At 41.8% G+C, this 16948-nt stretch overlaps 1 protein-coding gene across 1 annotated transcript in view; it reads right to left on the reverse strand.

The window, feature by feature from the left end:
• Nucleotides 1-5014: 5014 nt before the first annotated feature.
• LOC125426020 (cytochrome c oxidase assembly protein COX16 homolog, mitochondrial) overlaps nt 5015-16948 on the reverse strand; it is a 67749-nt gene continuing 55815 nt past the window's right edge. The window contains exon 4 of the mRNA XM_048484047.1: nt 5015-5362. Coding sequence (XP_048340004.1) covers nt 5270-5362 — 93 coding nt within the window. The 3' untranslated portion in view covers nt 5015-5269. The remainder of the gene's footprint in view (nt 5363-16948) is intronic.

A 16948-nucleotide genomic window follows, 5' to 3' on the forward strand; every position in this document is an offset into this window, starting at 1 on the left:
GCGAGCAGCCCCCACAGAGGCCGGCACATCCCCCCGACTCACCTTGTCCTCCAGCGTCAGTCTGGAGGGCTGCAGGGACCCGCCCATGTTGCCCTCCGACCTCCAGGGGTCAGAGGGCTGCTGCTCGGGTAACATTAAGTGATTTCAGCTCAGGCAACATAGTGAAGCGCAGGAAGCCGGTGTTCTTCAAAAGCAAAATATTTTATTCAGAAGTGGTTGCTAAAGCTCAGGCAGGGGAATTGCGCCTTCGTAGCCAAGCGCAAGAACTTTTATACACACACATCAAAAGGGGCAAGGGGGCAGGTAAGGGGGCAGGTCCCTTACCTTGCAACAATAAGGAAACATCAACACATAAAAGAAAAGGTACAATTACAACTTTGTGAGTGGGACCATGCGATCTCGCTGTCAGGCGTCTTCCCGCGAGACTTTACGATAGTGCTGAAACAGAGAGCGGGGAGTGTCCATTCATAAAACTAGGTGAGGCTGTTAACGCACCCAGGTATCTGGTTATCAGATGGGCTGCTTCCTTGAGTTATGTCCTGAGGCTCCCATGCCTCAGTCCCGCAACAAAAGAAAGTTCAAATGGTCCAATGGCGATCTTGGCACGTTCTTCAACGGTTGGGATATCTGGGGTGCTGTCATCAGATTTAATTTGTAATTCCAAAGGGGTCTTTGTTTTTGCTAAAGAGATCTACCAGGTGTTAGCCCAAACTGAATTCCAAGGCCAGCTTCCTTGGCTCTTAATATCAGCAGCTACAAGCTATTGCTTTTACTAGCAGATACAAATATCAAAAATAACATTTCCTAATTTAATGAACTTACAATAAAAGGACATAAGCAAAATATCCTAATCTAGCATTAACAAACCTTAAATCAACTAGAAAACCTAGTTAAGATATAAGCTTAAACATTGGGCAACCATGTGAAACATTAGCACATTCATATATTCACATTCTTTCCGGGCCTTATGGAGACTTTTGGACAACACTGGTCTCTTTGCTCTGGTCCTTAGCTAGTGTAGTTCAGCGATAGGCTCAGGAGAATATTTTCCTACTTTCCTGGTGGTAACATCAGCAGCTCTCCAGACTGACGCTGGAGGACGAGGTGAGTGGGGGGGATGGGAAAGCAGCGTCTTTGGCACGGTGCTGTTTGCATCGCGCCAACGCAATGGTGGCGCTTTCCAAAAACCTCCCTCGGGAAGGGAGGTGGAAAGTGGCACCTTCGCATCGCTCGGGGTCGCACAGGACAGCGCTGCTGCATTGCAGCAGTGGCGCCTGTGCGAACAGCACCCCAGGCACCGGTGTTTTTCCGTCCCTGGGCCACTGTTTTTGGCCCCATACAGAAAGGGTAGCATTAAAATGTTAGGAAAATAACTGGAATGATTCCATACCTAGCCTAGTCCAGCATGTAGTCAAATCCTAAGTATGTTTACTCTGGAGTAAATCCCACTGTGTTCAGTGGTCCTACTTCCAACTATGTGTGCAGATCTTACACCTACATGTGTTCGGGTCTTACACCGTGTCTATGTCAAAAGTTAAAGTTTGTTAAATTCAAGAGCAGATGATTCCAAGTATGCATAGGACTGCTGACTAATTGTGCGATCCAGGGGCAGGGGGCCCACACTGGAAGCATAGCAAGCATCAGTGCTCTTTGTGTTGCCCAAATTAGCATGCACATTGATGCAGGGGTCCTTAAGCTGGTACTGGGTGGCTGCATAGCAGCACAATGCGTGCATGCCATGGAAGGATCATGACACAGGACCCTGGGCAGAATGGATGGGGCTGTTCTGGGGGTATTCCCAGAAATAGATCTGACTTTAGTCAGTTTTCAGCACCCTTTTGGCCAGGGAATGCCCCCTTTTCTGGGCGCAGACGTACACCACCCTTTTTGGTCCCACAATGGACCCTCTGTTATGAATAAAGACACTTAGATGCATTCAAGCAAGTAGAATGCAGACCTTAAAGGGTTGAAAGGTAGACCTTTCCACAGCTGCAGGGTATGCGATAGACTCCTGCAGAAGTGAGGGGGTCCCTCTTGTCCTTTGCTGAGCGTAGCATCTACTATATTTTTCTGGTAGGTTTGAAGATTGTTTGTAGGTTATGTTTTTTCATCAATTTCCCTATTTGATCTGTGATTCCCTTGATGTATGGTAGAAATATTTTTCCTGTGGGGGGCTGTTTCTCCTCAGTCCTCTGGGTTTCTCTTGGTCTTAAAGCTCTTTTGATGTCTGTTGTGGAGTAGCCATTAGCCTGAAGAGCCCAGTCTAGATGATTGATTTCATTAGGGAGGAGGTGAGGTTCACAAATTCATTTTGTCAAAAGTTTTGATTATACCCCTTTTTTGTTGTGGTTGGACTTTTTATGTAGATACCAGTCTGTGTGTGTAGGTTTTCTGTATACCGTGTGGCCCAGTTGATGGTTGGGTTTTGGAAAAGACCAAGACATCTAAAAAAGGCAGTTTTCCTTCTTTTTAATTTTCCATGATAAATTGGATGTTTGGGTGGATGCTGTTAAGGTGAGCCAGAAAATTCAGCAGTTCTTCCTTGCCAAGATTCCAGATTGTAAAAGTGTCATCCACAAATCGGAACCAAGTTGTGGGTTTTCTGGGTGCTGTTTCGAGGGCTTGTTTATAAATGGAGTTTTTAACATTTTCGGGGGGGGGGACCACTGGTCAAATGACAGTAATAATAATAAAAAAAAATCACATCAGTATACAAAAGGTTGGAGGAAAATCCTCTTAGGAAAAGAAGCACTGCTGTTTATTGTACTTTAAAACAACTATATTTATTTATTTAATAAAACATCCTATGGGGAAGCCTGAGATTGAAACAACTGAGAGAGAATGGCTGAACTCAAGTAAAGGAACAAGTTTTGTCAAACACAGCAGAAAGCTGCAACCTACGTTTTCACTATAAGCCAACTTTCTGATTTACCTGATTACAGTTAACTTATAGATATTTTTTGATCTTGCCAACATCTTTTTGAGTTCCTGAAAATAAAAATTTCTTGCATTTGTTTAACTTTTTGAAAGCACAAACGCATCTCGTGCCTTTATTCATTTTAGGAAGTCTGACAGGAAAAGAAAAGGGTTTTGTAATTTTATAATATAATCCTCTGTCTCAACTGAACAGTTTAGTGTTCTTTTATTTATTTCACTCGTTTTTGTAAGGTGGGAAAGCAATATCCATTTACGCTACCTCAGTGCCAAAAACAGATGTTCAGTGAGCCCTTACAGTGACAGTTAATGTTTTGGCGGGAAAGCTCCTGAAAGCACCTTGCCTGGGCAGGACAGAGGAAGTCGTCATACCCTCAATGGGGCTTTTTACTGGCTAATGGGTTTTATTATTTTTTTCCTCAGTGAATGCCTTTTTGGAGATGGTATGGCAGTGTCACGGCCAGCTCCCGAAGAACTAGTCCCCCTTGGAATTGGGCTGTTGGTCTCATTGAGGTAAGTATGGATGATGGGAATTAGATAGGCTTTTGTGACTCTTTATTCTATTGGGTTTTACAAGGGTAATCCTACCAATGAAGGCACTGGAAGAAATTACAGTTGAAGTCCATTATAAACATATTATGCCATGCTACAAAAAGACACATTCATGTTCGAAGGCACAGAACTGGTCATATACTCAACCTGACGTTCTCTGTGGGATGTGAGATTTGGTATGATGCCTTCAAACTGGCAATGGAGAAATTAACTCCATGGCTGTAGTCAGGTTATCACTTTTGACTATTAATTTAGGGTAGGGCACTCTGATCTGTATAAATGTGAGGTAGGATATAAATATTTTTAAATAAATACAACTTTCAAGTATTATTACACAAAAGCTCAGGCTCACAAAAGGGCTAGACTGAACAGAAGACCACTTCTGAAAGGTTGCTGATGCCAAACTTCAAAAGAGACATGGCACAATTAAATACTGCCACAAAGTGCTGAACCTTACAATGCTGAGTTAAAAAACAATTCTTCTGGCTGTCCTGGATGACATGTTGTGCACGAAGGCTTTTAAAGATATTGCACAGGGAATAGCTGCCACCAGCAACAGCAAACTGAACTAGAGCAGAGATGAATAATTGTATGTGGTAAGCGGAATGCTCAATTTATGGCCCAGAGCACTATTGTGGCATTATGAGTTTGTATTTAGCTCCAGACCACAATTGAGGGAAATGTGGTAATTAATTCATTGGAAATTGTTCAGTTACAGCATCTCAACAAAGCAAACAGAAAACTATGTAAGGTCAGGCCACCTAGGAAGAACTGTAGCTCTGAATCCTAAGGGACTATGGTGTGTAGACTTTACACATAAACAGAAATTTGGGGATTTTTTTTTGCCTCAGAGGTTTTCCTGTTCTAATCTGAGTTGCCTGAAATTGTCTCAGAACCAGTCTAACAATTATATCTGTGCCACAGTGTAGAGGAGCAGCATATGTTTGACATGAAGAAAGTCTCAGGTTCAATCTCCAGCATTTCCAGCCTTTTTTTAAACCTCTGGTAATAAAACCAGGTAATTTTTTTTGCTTGACACCCTGGAGAGCCACAACCAGCCTGAGTAGGCCTTTGTCTTCAGCACACACCTGCTTCATTTATTCTGTAAACCCAAAAGTGCTTTTTAAAAAGAAAACATTTATTCACAAATGTATCACTCCCCAAGATTTGCTGAAAGAAGAATATGCCACAGGTTAAACCACAACCGTAGGTCACAGCTCAAGCCCATGATGTACTTCAATGTCCTTCTTGGCCTGTGTTGAAACCTTCTCTTCCTTCCTCTTTTCCATTCTGCTTAACTTGTTTTCAGTGTACTGAGGCTGTACTCAGCCTTCCCTGGATTTGTTTCCATTTGGACCACTTGCTGCCTCTTTCCACCTTAAGCAGCCATTAGATGCACTTCTTAATGGATCAGAAGCCTTAGTTTTTAGATATCCTACCTTTTAATGTTAACGTTTTTATTTGAAGAGGGTTGGATAAACACCAAGAAAATAATATCCAGCACACTTGACTAAAAATGACATGACTATTATAAATAAAAGTATTTTTATTATCACCAGAAAACACACCTCAGAATGGTGAGTGATGTTTATTCAGAAAGCTTCTGCTTAGGCATGGTATCAGTTTGGAACAGTTATTTCCTTGCTGGAGTTAACTATTGCATTCACTGGTGAGCAGAACAGGGGTGGGATGAGGTGCAGGGAGAATCACACAGTTCTGGAGGTGTTATGAACAGAAAAAGAAACTGTAGTCAGGCTGACTTCCAGCCAAGTTTTTGCTGCTGCTACCGTTGCTGTTCTTGGACTGACTCAGGCTCTTCCCATGGACGGGGTCCTCTGATGTTCTTCCAGTCATCAAAATTAGCATCTTTCAATTTCTATAAGAATACAAACAACATAGATAGGTAAACATCAAACTTCTGCCAAAAATTCTTGACTCCTGTACCTAAATTGCAGTGCCTCCTTTAAGAGGCATGAAGAAATGTCCAGAAATGAGTCCAAAGGAAGCCACAAGTCAGCAGAAGCATGCCCACATTTATGTCTCCATAGCTAAGGAAGGCATCTCAGGCCAAATGGATATGGTAGAAATCTTTCAATCTGGTCCTTTGCAGATCCTCTCAAGATCTCTAGTAAAATTTGGTCTGTCCTGCTTGGAATTCATCTCACTGAAACCTAGGAAAGGTGAAATTTACATTGGAAATAAGCAGAAGGACCACTCTTCCTATTCCAAACAATAGCATGTAGTACTGTTGCCAGACTGACCTATGGTGGACCAAGTGGATCCTGGTTCTGGTGGATTTTCCAGGCTGTGTGGCCGTGGTCTGGTGGATCTTGTTCCTAACGTTTCGCCTGCATCTGTGGCTGGCATCTTCAGAGGTGTATCGCAGAGGGAAGTCTGTTACACACTGTTATGTTACACCTCTGAAGATGCTAGCCACAGATGCAGGCGAAACATTAGGAACAAGATCCACCAGACCACGGTCACAAAGCTCGGAAAACCCGCCAGAACCAGTTAAATCCGGCCGTGAAAGCCTTTGACAATACAAGTGGATCCTGTTTGGAAGATAATGCCATCTCTATTCACCTAAGCCAACCTTTGGGGCGTCTAGCAGTGCAGTGCCAAAATATGGAGACTATTCCTTGCATTGGCTCAGTGTACCCATGAGAAGAAAAAACTGTCTGGAATTGTCTTCCTCCAGACCAGCCTTGCATAATGCTTCTGTCACACCTCCCTGACAGGATTAAGTGAACAAAAAGACCTTGCCCTGGAAAGAGTTCGCATCCCTAGCCCTGGACCATACACCCTGTATGGGTACATTTTTCCCTATAAGAAGCCCCCTCTCCCAGTAGCTAGGGTTCAATATCTCTGGACACCTAATGTGTTGTTCTTCTGAGGCTATGTGTGGGTCACTCAGTTCTGTTCATCGGACCATTCCGCTCCAAGATCAGGTAATTATAACCCTTACTCCTTAACTTCTTCATCTCTTCCAGACCTATCCCCTCACAACTGCTTATATCCTAGGACTGTTTGTGTGTTCTGCTGCTTTGATTTTATTGTGTGCTTGCACCCACCCCCCTTTATTCCTTAATGAAACTGTTAAACTTTATTTGCTCACCAGTGAGTTTCTTGCAAAAGCTAACTCTGGTGTACATAGGCAATCAAAGTTTTGATTCTAGCTAAGCTAAGCCAAGAGTCTTGCTAATTCTCCACTCTAAAAGGGAGAGACTCCAACCACTTTGGGTAACAGTAGATTGCAATAAATGCCAAGAGTTTGGATGATTGGGAGCAGAGGGAGATGCATGTATGTGCATGCATACAAGAGAGAACTTGCTTCAAATGTGTTATGTGCAAACCTATTGAAAATGTCAAGTATAGCTGTCAGACAAAACATAATGATCCCCAAAGCTAGAGAATTATTTACTTGCTCAAAAATAAGGGGCCTACTGAATGTTTAATTAGCCATGTTCCTTACATTTCTCAGTATACTCCAGTTCTAAGAATGAAATACTTTTTAAACATTTCAGTCAAAGTCCTAACTCATCAGCCCATCACAAAGTATCATGGCATAACAAAGTATACTTTTCTCTTTTCTCCTCTCTCCAAAAGGAAGATGGTAGACAGCAGTAGCTGCTCTGGAAAACAACATCAAATCAAACAATTTATTCTTAGTAAAGAACTGTAAGAGTAGAGAGAGTTAATACTAAGTAAGGAAAACCTCCTCAACAGGGTAATCTTCCAACTGTAAAGCAGCAGACAGATAGCAGTTCACAGACACAGGGGTGAATGTTGTCCCAGCTGTGATCTGTGGTGGAACCTGGAGTTCTGATTGGGATGGAATGAGGTATGCAGGCACAAGTTAGGTATTTTCCCAAGCCTGAAGACGTATGGCATGGTTGGGGGTCAATAATGCCATCAACTACATGCTGTTTTACACATACAACATTCCCCAGGCTACTTTGGCATATGTGGCCAGCATGGACCATCTATTCCTGGCTCTGGAAAAGCCTTCTGAAGCAAAAGCTAACAGCCTGTACAGACTGTACCCTTCCATAATTTTTCCAGGAGATGACTGTGAAAAACTAACACTAAACACTGATTATTAACCAACTCCTTTATTGCAACAACTCAGATAAGACTATGACTATTATTCATTTTCAGCTGAGATTTATTTCCTACCGCTAACTTTCTAACGGTATATATTCTTGGCTTCCACAAGACATAGGCATGCAAGACAAGTATTTGTGGTCTAAGAGAGTGGTGAAGTGAAATCTCCCAACTATGGCATGAACATAAGAACATAAGAACCAGGTGGTCTCTCACAGAGGAGAGAAAGGAAGCAGTGAATACAAGGTGGGGGATGGGGAGCAAAAGCTGTACAGTCACCATTTCTTCATTGCTTGCTCACCACTGCTGCCCCAACTGGGCATGTACCAGCTTCTGCCACTGTTGCCATGGCCAAGGCTGAAGAGGAGGTTGTCCATAAGTTGCAGGTACCTGGTGGGGCTGGGCTAGATAAACATGGCCACTGGCCAAGCCATGTGCAGCTTGGAGCTGGCCCAGCAGGTGCTTTCTCCCTTTGGCTGGTGGGTCCAGGACAGTGGTAGGGCCCCATCCTGGATATTAACCTGGGGGTTCAAAGTCACTGAGGCCACCCAAAAGAGTTTGTTAATAGGCCCCTGTCTGTGATTACCCATTAAATTTTTTTTTAAAAAAAACACCCTTCTGTTATTTAAATGTGCAGCCCTGAGTGGTAGATTTATGAAGACCCCTTTTTCAGAGTGTTTGTGTGATTGTTCTTTAGGGAAGATTGGTACGATGATACATATTTTATTGGAATGTCCCTTATATGTGACTCTTAGGAACTGATTTTAACATACTATTTGGAAATGTTTCCTTTTTACCTTTCTATAAGATAATCTCGCTTCTTTTATCTGATAGATCTCCTAATATTATTCGTGTTGTCACTATTTTTATTGTTTTGGCATAAAGTCTTAAACATGGTATTTATCAGAGAAGGTACATAACTGCTGAAGATATTTAATCAAAAGAGCTTTAATGAGATGAAAGGAAAGGAAGGGAAAAGAAAGGAAAACCCTCTGTTATGTACATCTAGGCTCTGTGTGGTATTTTGAATCCTCCTCTTATATATGTGTGCATTCAAATATCTGATGACTTTTAAAAAATGTAGCTGTACATGAGAAATAAGTGAGTGTCATCTTATGCTTGAAAATTATTATCAGGCTTCTTTCAGTGTTACAACTTCTTGCAATGCCTGGAGACATCAATCAGTATCTCAGATCTTGCTATGGCAGACCCTAAGCATGTTGGGGAAAATATGTTTGCAGCAAGGGAGTGTTAAACTGTAATCCTTGCTGAGCTTCATTTCTGACAACCTCCTTTCACTTCACTGGATTTTTTTTTTTACTAGAGTCCTATTTTTGACTATCAGGCAGCTACAAGGTAAGTTAAAAGCAATTTTCTCAAGTGGACTACTTAGTTCTGTATGTTCTTTGAGTCAGAGAGTAAGACAGCTGGAAGGAACATTTTCCTATACTCATTGTGATAAAACGGTCCCTGCAAATCCTTTTGCTGATTCTTATCAGACCTGATACATGGTGAAAATGCCCAGATGATCACTGTCTTAAGTTAATAGCTCTCAATGAGTTCATCTTTCTGTCTCAGTGGAAGTAAGGGCTTCTACCACTTACCACTATCATTAGCTTACAAAGATACTTGTAATTAAAGTCTAGGCAGGGCTTTCTCCACCCCTTTTTTATTCCTTGATTAGTGTGTACCATTTAGATTTTTGTGTGGAACAGAATGACATCTATACGTCACCATATTCCTGAAAAGAAAAAATATGAAATGATAATTAATGTTCTGATTACAAGAGAGAAGAAACAGTTATCTAGCTGAGCAGGAAAACATGTAACTACTACTAGTGAGCATATGAAAATGGGTAACAAGCACATTTCCCTTTTCCTAAATCTGAAAACTGCCCTAATGTTGGTAAAGTAAGAGAGAGGTAAAATAATCTTAAAGTTACCAAATTTCAATTTCCTGGAGTGTCCTGGTTAGTCACTTCCTGAAACCTTGTCTGTTGCAGCAGCTCTGCATGTTCTCTCCCAGCTAAGGAACAGGGAAAAACCCAGGAGTTTCTCCCCTCGTGCAATCTCTGAGGATTCACTCCAAATAAAGAAATTGCTCTTTCCTTTATCCTAGCTGCCAACTCTGGGTTGGAAAATTCCTGGAGATTTGGGGATGAAATCTAGGGACAGTGGGTTTTGGGGAGGAGCTTCAGTAGCGTGTAATGCCACAGTGGAATAGAATGCCCTTCAAAGCAGCCATTTTCTCCAGGGAAACCAATCTCTGAATTCCAGGAAATCTCCAGGCCTCACCTGGAAGTTGCCAACCCTACATTAAACCTTATACTTGGTGAACCAGAACTTGCTCAGACTGGGAAACTTGGCATCAAATGCATGAAGGGAGATGGGCAGAATGAGAAAATAAAGGAAACCTATCCATGAGTTATTTTGTGCCTGACTTCAGTTTCATTGCACCTTGTTACTTGCAGCCAGATGAAGGGAGGGGGTTTCATAGAGTTTTCGTGTTTTCATATGACTATTACTACTCTAATAAGTGGGCCTTACACAAAATTGTTTGCTTTTTCATGGTTAGAAAATTATTTCAGATTCTGCAAAACAGTACCAACGTTTTAGGTAGTACCTAAAATAAAGCTAAATAGGTATTTTCAGAGCTGGGATTTTTCTAATTCTCAGCTTTTAGAATTTTTAGTCCTCACTTTTTAATCTTCTCAGATAATATTTTCCTTGCAAATCTCCTTGCCATAGTTCCACATTGTGTGTGGTTGTGAAATGAAAGAAAAAGGGGACGGGGGCTGGAAAATTCAGATTTTGTCCCTGGGCTCCATTTTTCCTAGACATGCCTCTGGGTGGAAGGCTGGGGCAGGGGAGAGAGGGAGGGGGCTGAAATGCACCCCTGATGTGACCAAGGTGAATGGCACCTGGGTTGTCTGTCCCCTCTTGCCATCCCTAGATAAGCCATTGCTTCAGAAATGCCTTTGAAGTTGGAATCTTAGATTTCCCTTGTCTGGTTCAGTCAGTTTATGATCCTACAACAGAAAACTTTGGTTATCTCCACTGCCAAGTCAAATTTTCATCATAAAGTTTCTTTAAAAATTTTAAGACATGATATTTCTTGCCTCATATTGCTGAGAAAGTTTTGTTTCTTTGAAGCTATACATGGCTCATAAGCCAGGGCTCCATTAAAAGAAAAAGTGAGTGAGAAATTCAGCAGATGCTAATTCTCCTATAGTTGGTTTGCCTATACCATGGCTTAAGAACAGAAACTGCCTAAAACAGGATCTGGTAGAAACTGCCTAAAACAGAATTTGAACCCTGAGGAGCAGAGCGGTAAGGTGATGTACTGCAGTCAAAGCTCTGCTGACAACCTGAGTTCAATCCCAATGGAAGTCAGTTTCAGGAAGCCAATTCAAGGTTGACTCAGCCTTCCATCCTTCCAAGGTTGGTAAAATACCTACCTAGGTTGCTGGGGGTAAAGTGCAGGCAACTAGAGAAGGCAATGGCAAACCACCCTATAAACAAAATCAGCCTAGTAAACATCATGATGTGACATCACTCCTTCAAGTGGTGGCTCGCATGACTAAATGTTCTTCTATATCAAGACGTCCTCCCATGAAGAAAAGAAGGATGCCAGGGAGAAGGGTTCTGTAGCCTTCTCCCAAACACATGATTTTTTCTACATGGAGAAAAAAAATTTCATGCTCTATCCCCAGGATAAGTGTACCAACTCAACAAAAACTAACTAGGTCTACAAGGCTATTCCACTCACCCCATAGGAAGGACAGGATGCAAATTTAACATTAACATGTCTGTCTGTCTGTCTGTCTGTCTGTCTGTCTACAGCATTTATAGTCCACCTTCCTAAAAGAAAAGTATGTTTGTATCGGTCTCTTTTTTAATTGACTTTTGTTTGCAAACTATATTTCTACACTGGGTTTTATACAGAGTACTAACAATAAGAGGATAAAGAGTTAGTTTTAAAATACAAATGAGGATTCTTTATTTTTTTAATGTAGGCTATTTGACATGGATAAATTTGCCTCTTGTGCCTGGCTAAGCTTTATTTTTGGATTTTTCCTCTCCTTCCCCTACTGCCACAAATAACATAGACCAAGTGTCCTAACAGGAAATCGCATGCTCTGCATTTTTACAACCTGCTTTACAAGGTGCATCTCAGAAGTGGAACTGTATTCCCATTAGCACTGGTGGCAGCTGTTGAAAGTGCAATGATTTATTAGGCAAATGGGAGAGGAAGGCCTAGCTGGCTGCATGAGAAAACAAATGTGTGGGCAGAATGCTTAAGCAGTGGAAGAGATTTGGGGAAGTAGATTACCCTCAAAACCCAAGGCCGAGAGAACTCATGATAGACTTGAAAATGCAGTCACTTGGTAAATAAATATATTCACCAATTACAGCTCTTGTTTGAGACCTTGAAAGAATGTCAATATTGGACGCACTGCTATACGGATGATCAGAACTCTACATGTCTCATTCTGTATATGTTAGCAATTATTCAGTACCACAAGCTTCATCTTGCAACAACACTCTAGAGCAGGGGTAGGGAACCTGCGGCTCTCCAGATGTTCAGGAACTACAATTCCCATCAGCCTCTGTCAGCATGGCCAATTGGCCATGCTGGTAGGGGCTGATGGGAATTGTAGTTCCTGAACATCTGGAGAGCCGCAGGTTCCCTACCCCTGCTCTAGACAACAGTAAACCAGCTAGTTTCCTGACTCATCATAAAGAGCCCACAATGGGGCCATCCACATATAAGGTAAAGACCCATCTTTACCCAGAGAACTCTCCATGTCTATTGGAAAATATAACTTTTTTAATGAGGCCTGAAAATTTTCCACAAGGGACAAAATATTGAGAGTCAATGGGAGGAGGAAGAGGAGGAGGAGGAGGAGGAGGAGAGTGCCATCAAACTGAATCTGATTTGTGACAACCCCATGGGGTTTTCAAGGCAAGAAACTAACAGAGGTGGTATGCCATTGCCCGCCTCTGCATAGCAATCTGTAACTTCCTTTGTGGTCCCCCATCCACATTCAAACCAGGGCTGATCCTGCTTAGATTCCAAGATCCAATCAGCCTTGTCTATCAGATCAGTGCAACGGGGGAGAGGGAGGAGAAATCAGCCTGCTCAAACAACTACAGGATTATTGAATCATTGAAGGGGAGGCATTAAAGGCTGAGGTGAGATTTCCAAATTGTTCCTCCCTCCTGCAACTCCTTGCAAGAGCTCAGCTTCCATAGGTACTAACTTGAACCTCTTTAAAAGAAACCCCACCAAAATCTGAATAGATTGCTTGAAGTATGTGCATTTACACAATGGGGTTTGAAGAGGTAACATTCTGTTCAGACAAACCCAGTCCTATTAGCATGCTGCCATTTAGGTAAGAGAGGGGTTGTAAATGCCATGCCTGTGACTTGGGCATAGGAATGGATAGTGGAAACTTTAACTGATGGGTCATTTCTTATAAATTGCAACCATACAAATCATCAGTTAGAACACAGCTCAGGAAAAAATGATGAGGGAGGAGACAGTCTTTTGGAAAGGAACAGGGCAGAACAAAGAGAAAATAATGCCTCACTTGGTAGTACTGATCATTTAGCAGGCTGCTTCACCTGGAAATGTATCCAGACAATCTAGATGCCAAAGGGCAAGAAATTAATTATGGAGGAATTCTCGCCAGCCACAGCCAGCACAATAACACTCATTCTGTGCAGCAACAGAAGGTAGTAAAGAGCTGAGACCTTTAGAAATTGACAAGGATACTGACTGACTGCTGTGACTACTGAAACAGGAATTTTTCTTTAACTGTGTGTACAGAAATTGTAATGAGAACAGCACAGAAATGGAAAAATAAGGAGAAACAAGCTCAACTCTACTTTTTTTTTTTTTGGCTGATGAATGACTGCTTTAGTTTTTCCTGGGCTCAACATATATTATTTGTCAAATGTCATCACATCAGGTTTGTGATTTTGAGGTACAGTGCCAGAGAAAGCACAGAGGTCTCTCAAGCCAATTTCATCTAATTGGTTGATTCACCAAGACAGGACTTTTCTCATGAACCAAAATATTTTGAAATCTCTGCTGAAGTTCCTGCTTTGGGGTCAATATGAAATCCCTTTTGAATGTTAAAAATTCTAAGCAGATACTTAACTGAGGATCATCTTCAAAGTATCCTGATACTGCCCCAACATTTAAACTTTCAAGAAACCTGGAAACTGTTGCTTTGTATTATTGTGGTAGGATTGCTGCAGATATTTATCATCAATTCAAGAAGTCATAACAGTTGGTCCATTGGTTTTATTTATAAACATGCATCAATGCTTTCCATCTCAGCCAGAAAAAAAACCCTGTAGAAGTAGCACTGAAGAATTCAAGAGGGTTGATTTTCATACCCCACTCAACCTTTAAGCAGTTTCAAAGCAACTTGCAATCATCTTCCCTTTTCCTCCCTACAACAGACACCTTGTAACATAGGTGGGGCTGAGAAAGTTCAAAGAGAAGGGTGACTAGCCCAAGGTCACCAAGCAAGATTCATATGGAAGAATGGGGAAACAAACCCAGTTCACCAGACTAGTCCACCACTCTTAATTACTTCACATTGCTGGCAGTTACTGATGCCAGAACTGCAAAATCCCTTCCTCTGTTATGATTCTCAATATCCTTGGACATAAGAACATAAGGACAAGCCAACTGGATCAGACCAGAGTCCATCTAGTCCAGCTCTCTGCTACTCGCAGTGGCCCACCAGGTGCCTTTGGGAGCTCACATGCAGGATGTGAAAGCATTGGCCTTCTGCGGCTGTTGCTCCCGAGCACCTGGTCTGTTAAGGCATTTGCAATCTCAGATCAAAGAGGATCAAGATTGGTAGCCATAAATCAACTTCTCGATAAATCTATCCAAGCCCCTTTTAAAGCTATACAGGTTAGTGGCCATCACCACCTCCTGTGGCAGCCTATTCCAAACACCAATCACATGTTGCATGAAGAAGTGTTTCCTTTGATTAGTCCTAATTCTTCCCCCCAGCATTTTCACTGTGCATGCCCCTGAAAAGTTCCTGAGTATTGTGTGGAGACAGAGACAAAAAATTATCTCTGTCAACATTTTCCGCCCCATGCATAATTCCATAGACTTCAACCACACCCCCCCTCAGACGGCTCCTCTCCACACTAAAGGGAGTCCCAAACGCTGCAGCCTCTCCTCATAAGGAAGGTGCAGTGCCCAATCCTTCAATCATCCTTTTGTTGCCCTTTCTCTGCACTTTTTTCTATCTCTTTCTATATCCTTTTTTTTGAAAGATGTGGCTGACCAGAACTGAACACGCCAGATGTGAAAGTCGCACCACGGCTTTATATAAGGGCATGACAATCTTTGCAGTTTTTTATTATCAATTCCTTTCCTAATTATCCCCAGCATAGAGTTTGCCTTTTTCACAGCTGCCATGCATTGAGTTGACATTCCCATGGAACTCTCAACTAAGACGCCCAAATCCCTTTCCTGGTCTGTGACTGATAGCACTGACCCCTGTAGCGTGTATGTGAAGTTTGGATTTTTTGCCCCTATGTGCATCACTTTACATTTGCTACATTGAACTGCATTTGCCATTTCTTAGCCCACTCACCTAATTTATCAAGGTCCGCTTGGAGCTCTTCACAATCTTTTGCGGTTCTCATTTATGAATAGGTTAAAGAGCACTGGTCCCAAAACGGATCCTTGGGGGACACCACTCCCTACATCTTTCCATTGTGAGAATTTCCCATTTACACCCACTCTTTGCTTCCTGTTTCTCAACCAGTTTTTAATCCATAGGAGGACTTTCCCTTTTATTCCTTGATTGCTGAGTTTTCTCAATAGTCTCTGGTAAGGAACTTTGTCAAAAGCCTTTTGGAAATCCAAGTAGACAATGTCCACTGGTTCCCCCTTATCCACATGCCTGTTTACACCCTCAAAGAATAAAGTCTATGAAAGTTTCCCACAGTAAAAAAATTCTATCCTGAATATGGCTTGCCTCAGTTCATTATAGAGTGCTTTCAGCCTTTTCTAGTCTTGAAATATGTACATTCAAAAGTTTTGTCTTTTAGATTCACTATCTGGGGGTTTATTTCAAGCCCTTCCCCCTTTTAGGTCTGAATTCTCTGTAGATTTACAAAATGTTCTCAGCTATCAGTCTTTGGCTATGTGGAGGGTCTGTGTAGGAGAAGGAATAGCATGCCAGGCCTCAAAGACAATTCCATTTGAGATAAGAGCTTGTTTTCAGTGGATTGGATCTAGCAATCTGTTAACAGAAGCCAATGATGAGTGTAGATCTTTCCCACACTCCCCTCCCCCCAGCAATTCCATCTGACTCTAGGAAAGTTCATTCATAGGGTTGTAGGACTGTGCAGACCAAAAAACACATTGAACAGAGTGTTTACAGTGTGAATAAACTTAGTCGTGATGATAATTTTTCATCTTAGTAGCAAGAAAAACGTATAACATTAATTCATAAAGAAGGAAAATACCCAGAATTGCCACAATCATACAGCCCAATATTGTTATTAAATGTGGACTATAAGTTGTTTGCAACCTGTGAATAAACTTTTGTGGGGCTGGCAAGTACTGCTGAGGAGGTGGAGATATGGGAAAGATTCCCTGATCTCACAACCAGGGTTGGTTGATCCAATCCGATAGCATGTAGGAAAAGTAGACTCTGATCTGAGTTGGTGCTTTTCCTCCATATCCATTTTTACTTGGGTCCACATGATCAAATATGACCAACATCTCTGTTTAAGTATATCTGAACACTCTTGATTGTTATGCACTTTCAAAATTGGGACAATCTGGAACAATGCCAGATAGGAATTCATTCCCTGTTACACAGAGAGATGTTTTGTTATGTCCTCTGTAGGCCAAGGCAAAGCACAGTAATCTTTTACCCACTTCCAGCCATCAAATACAACCTTGGCAAGAAAAGCTGGTAAGGTGATGGACATTTAATATTTTGTCGTGCCATTTTTGTGTCCTCAGCTATTGATTCTTCCACAATGATCAACACAATTCTAGCAATTCAAATATTGTCTTTCAAGTGATTTAAGGCAGATGGGAAGAAAGTACTGCACATCTAAGTAAACACATGGTTCCAAGATGAAGCTGTGTCAAGTTTAAAGAAGAGGAACTTTTCATTAAATGATAGTTCCCTCACATAAATAAATCAGAACAGTGTTGCAATATTTACCAGGGAACACTAACCACAAAAGACCTCTGCAAGTTAAAATAAGATTGGATCCAGCAGAAAATTTCCACTGATGCAAAGGGGAAATTTTCACAAATTCTTGCTTCCCACAGCAGCCCTCAAACTCTCCTCTTA

The sequence above is a fragment of the Sphaerodactylus townsendi genome, linkage group LG02 (genome assembly GCF_021028975.2).
Source record: "Sphaerodactylus townsendi isolate TG3544 linkage group LG02, MPM_Stown_v2.3, whole genome shotgun sequence".
NCBI classification, from domain to species: domain Eukaryota; kingdom Metazoa; phylum Chordata; class Lepidosauria; order Squamata; family Sphaerodactylidae; genus Sphaerodactylus; species Sphaerodactylus townsendi.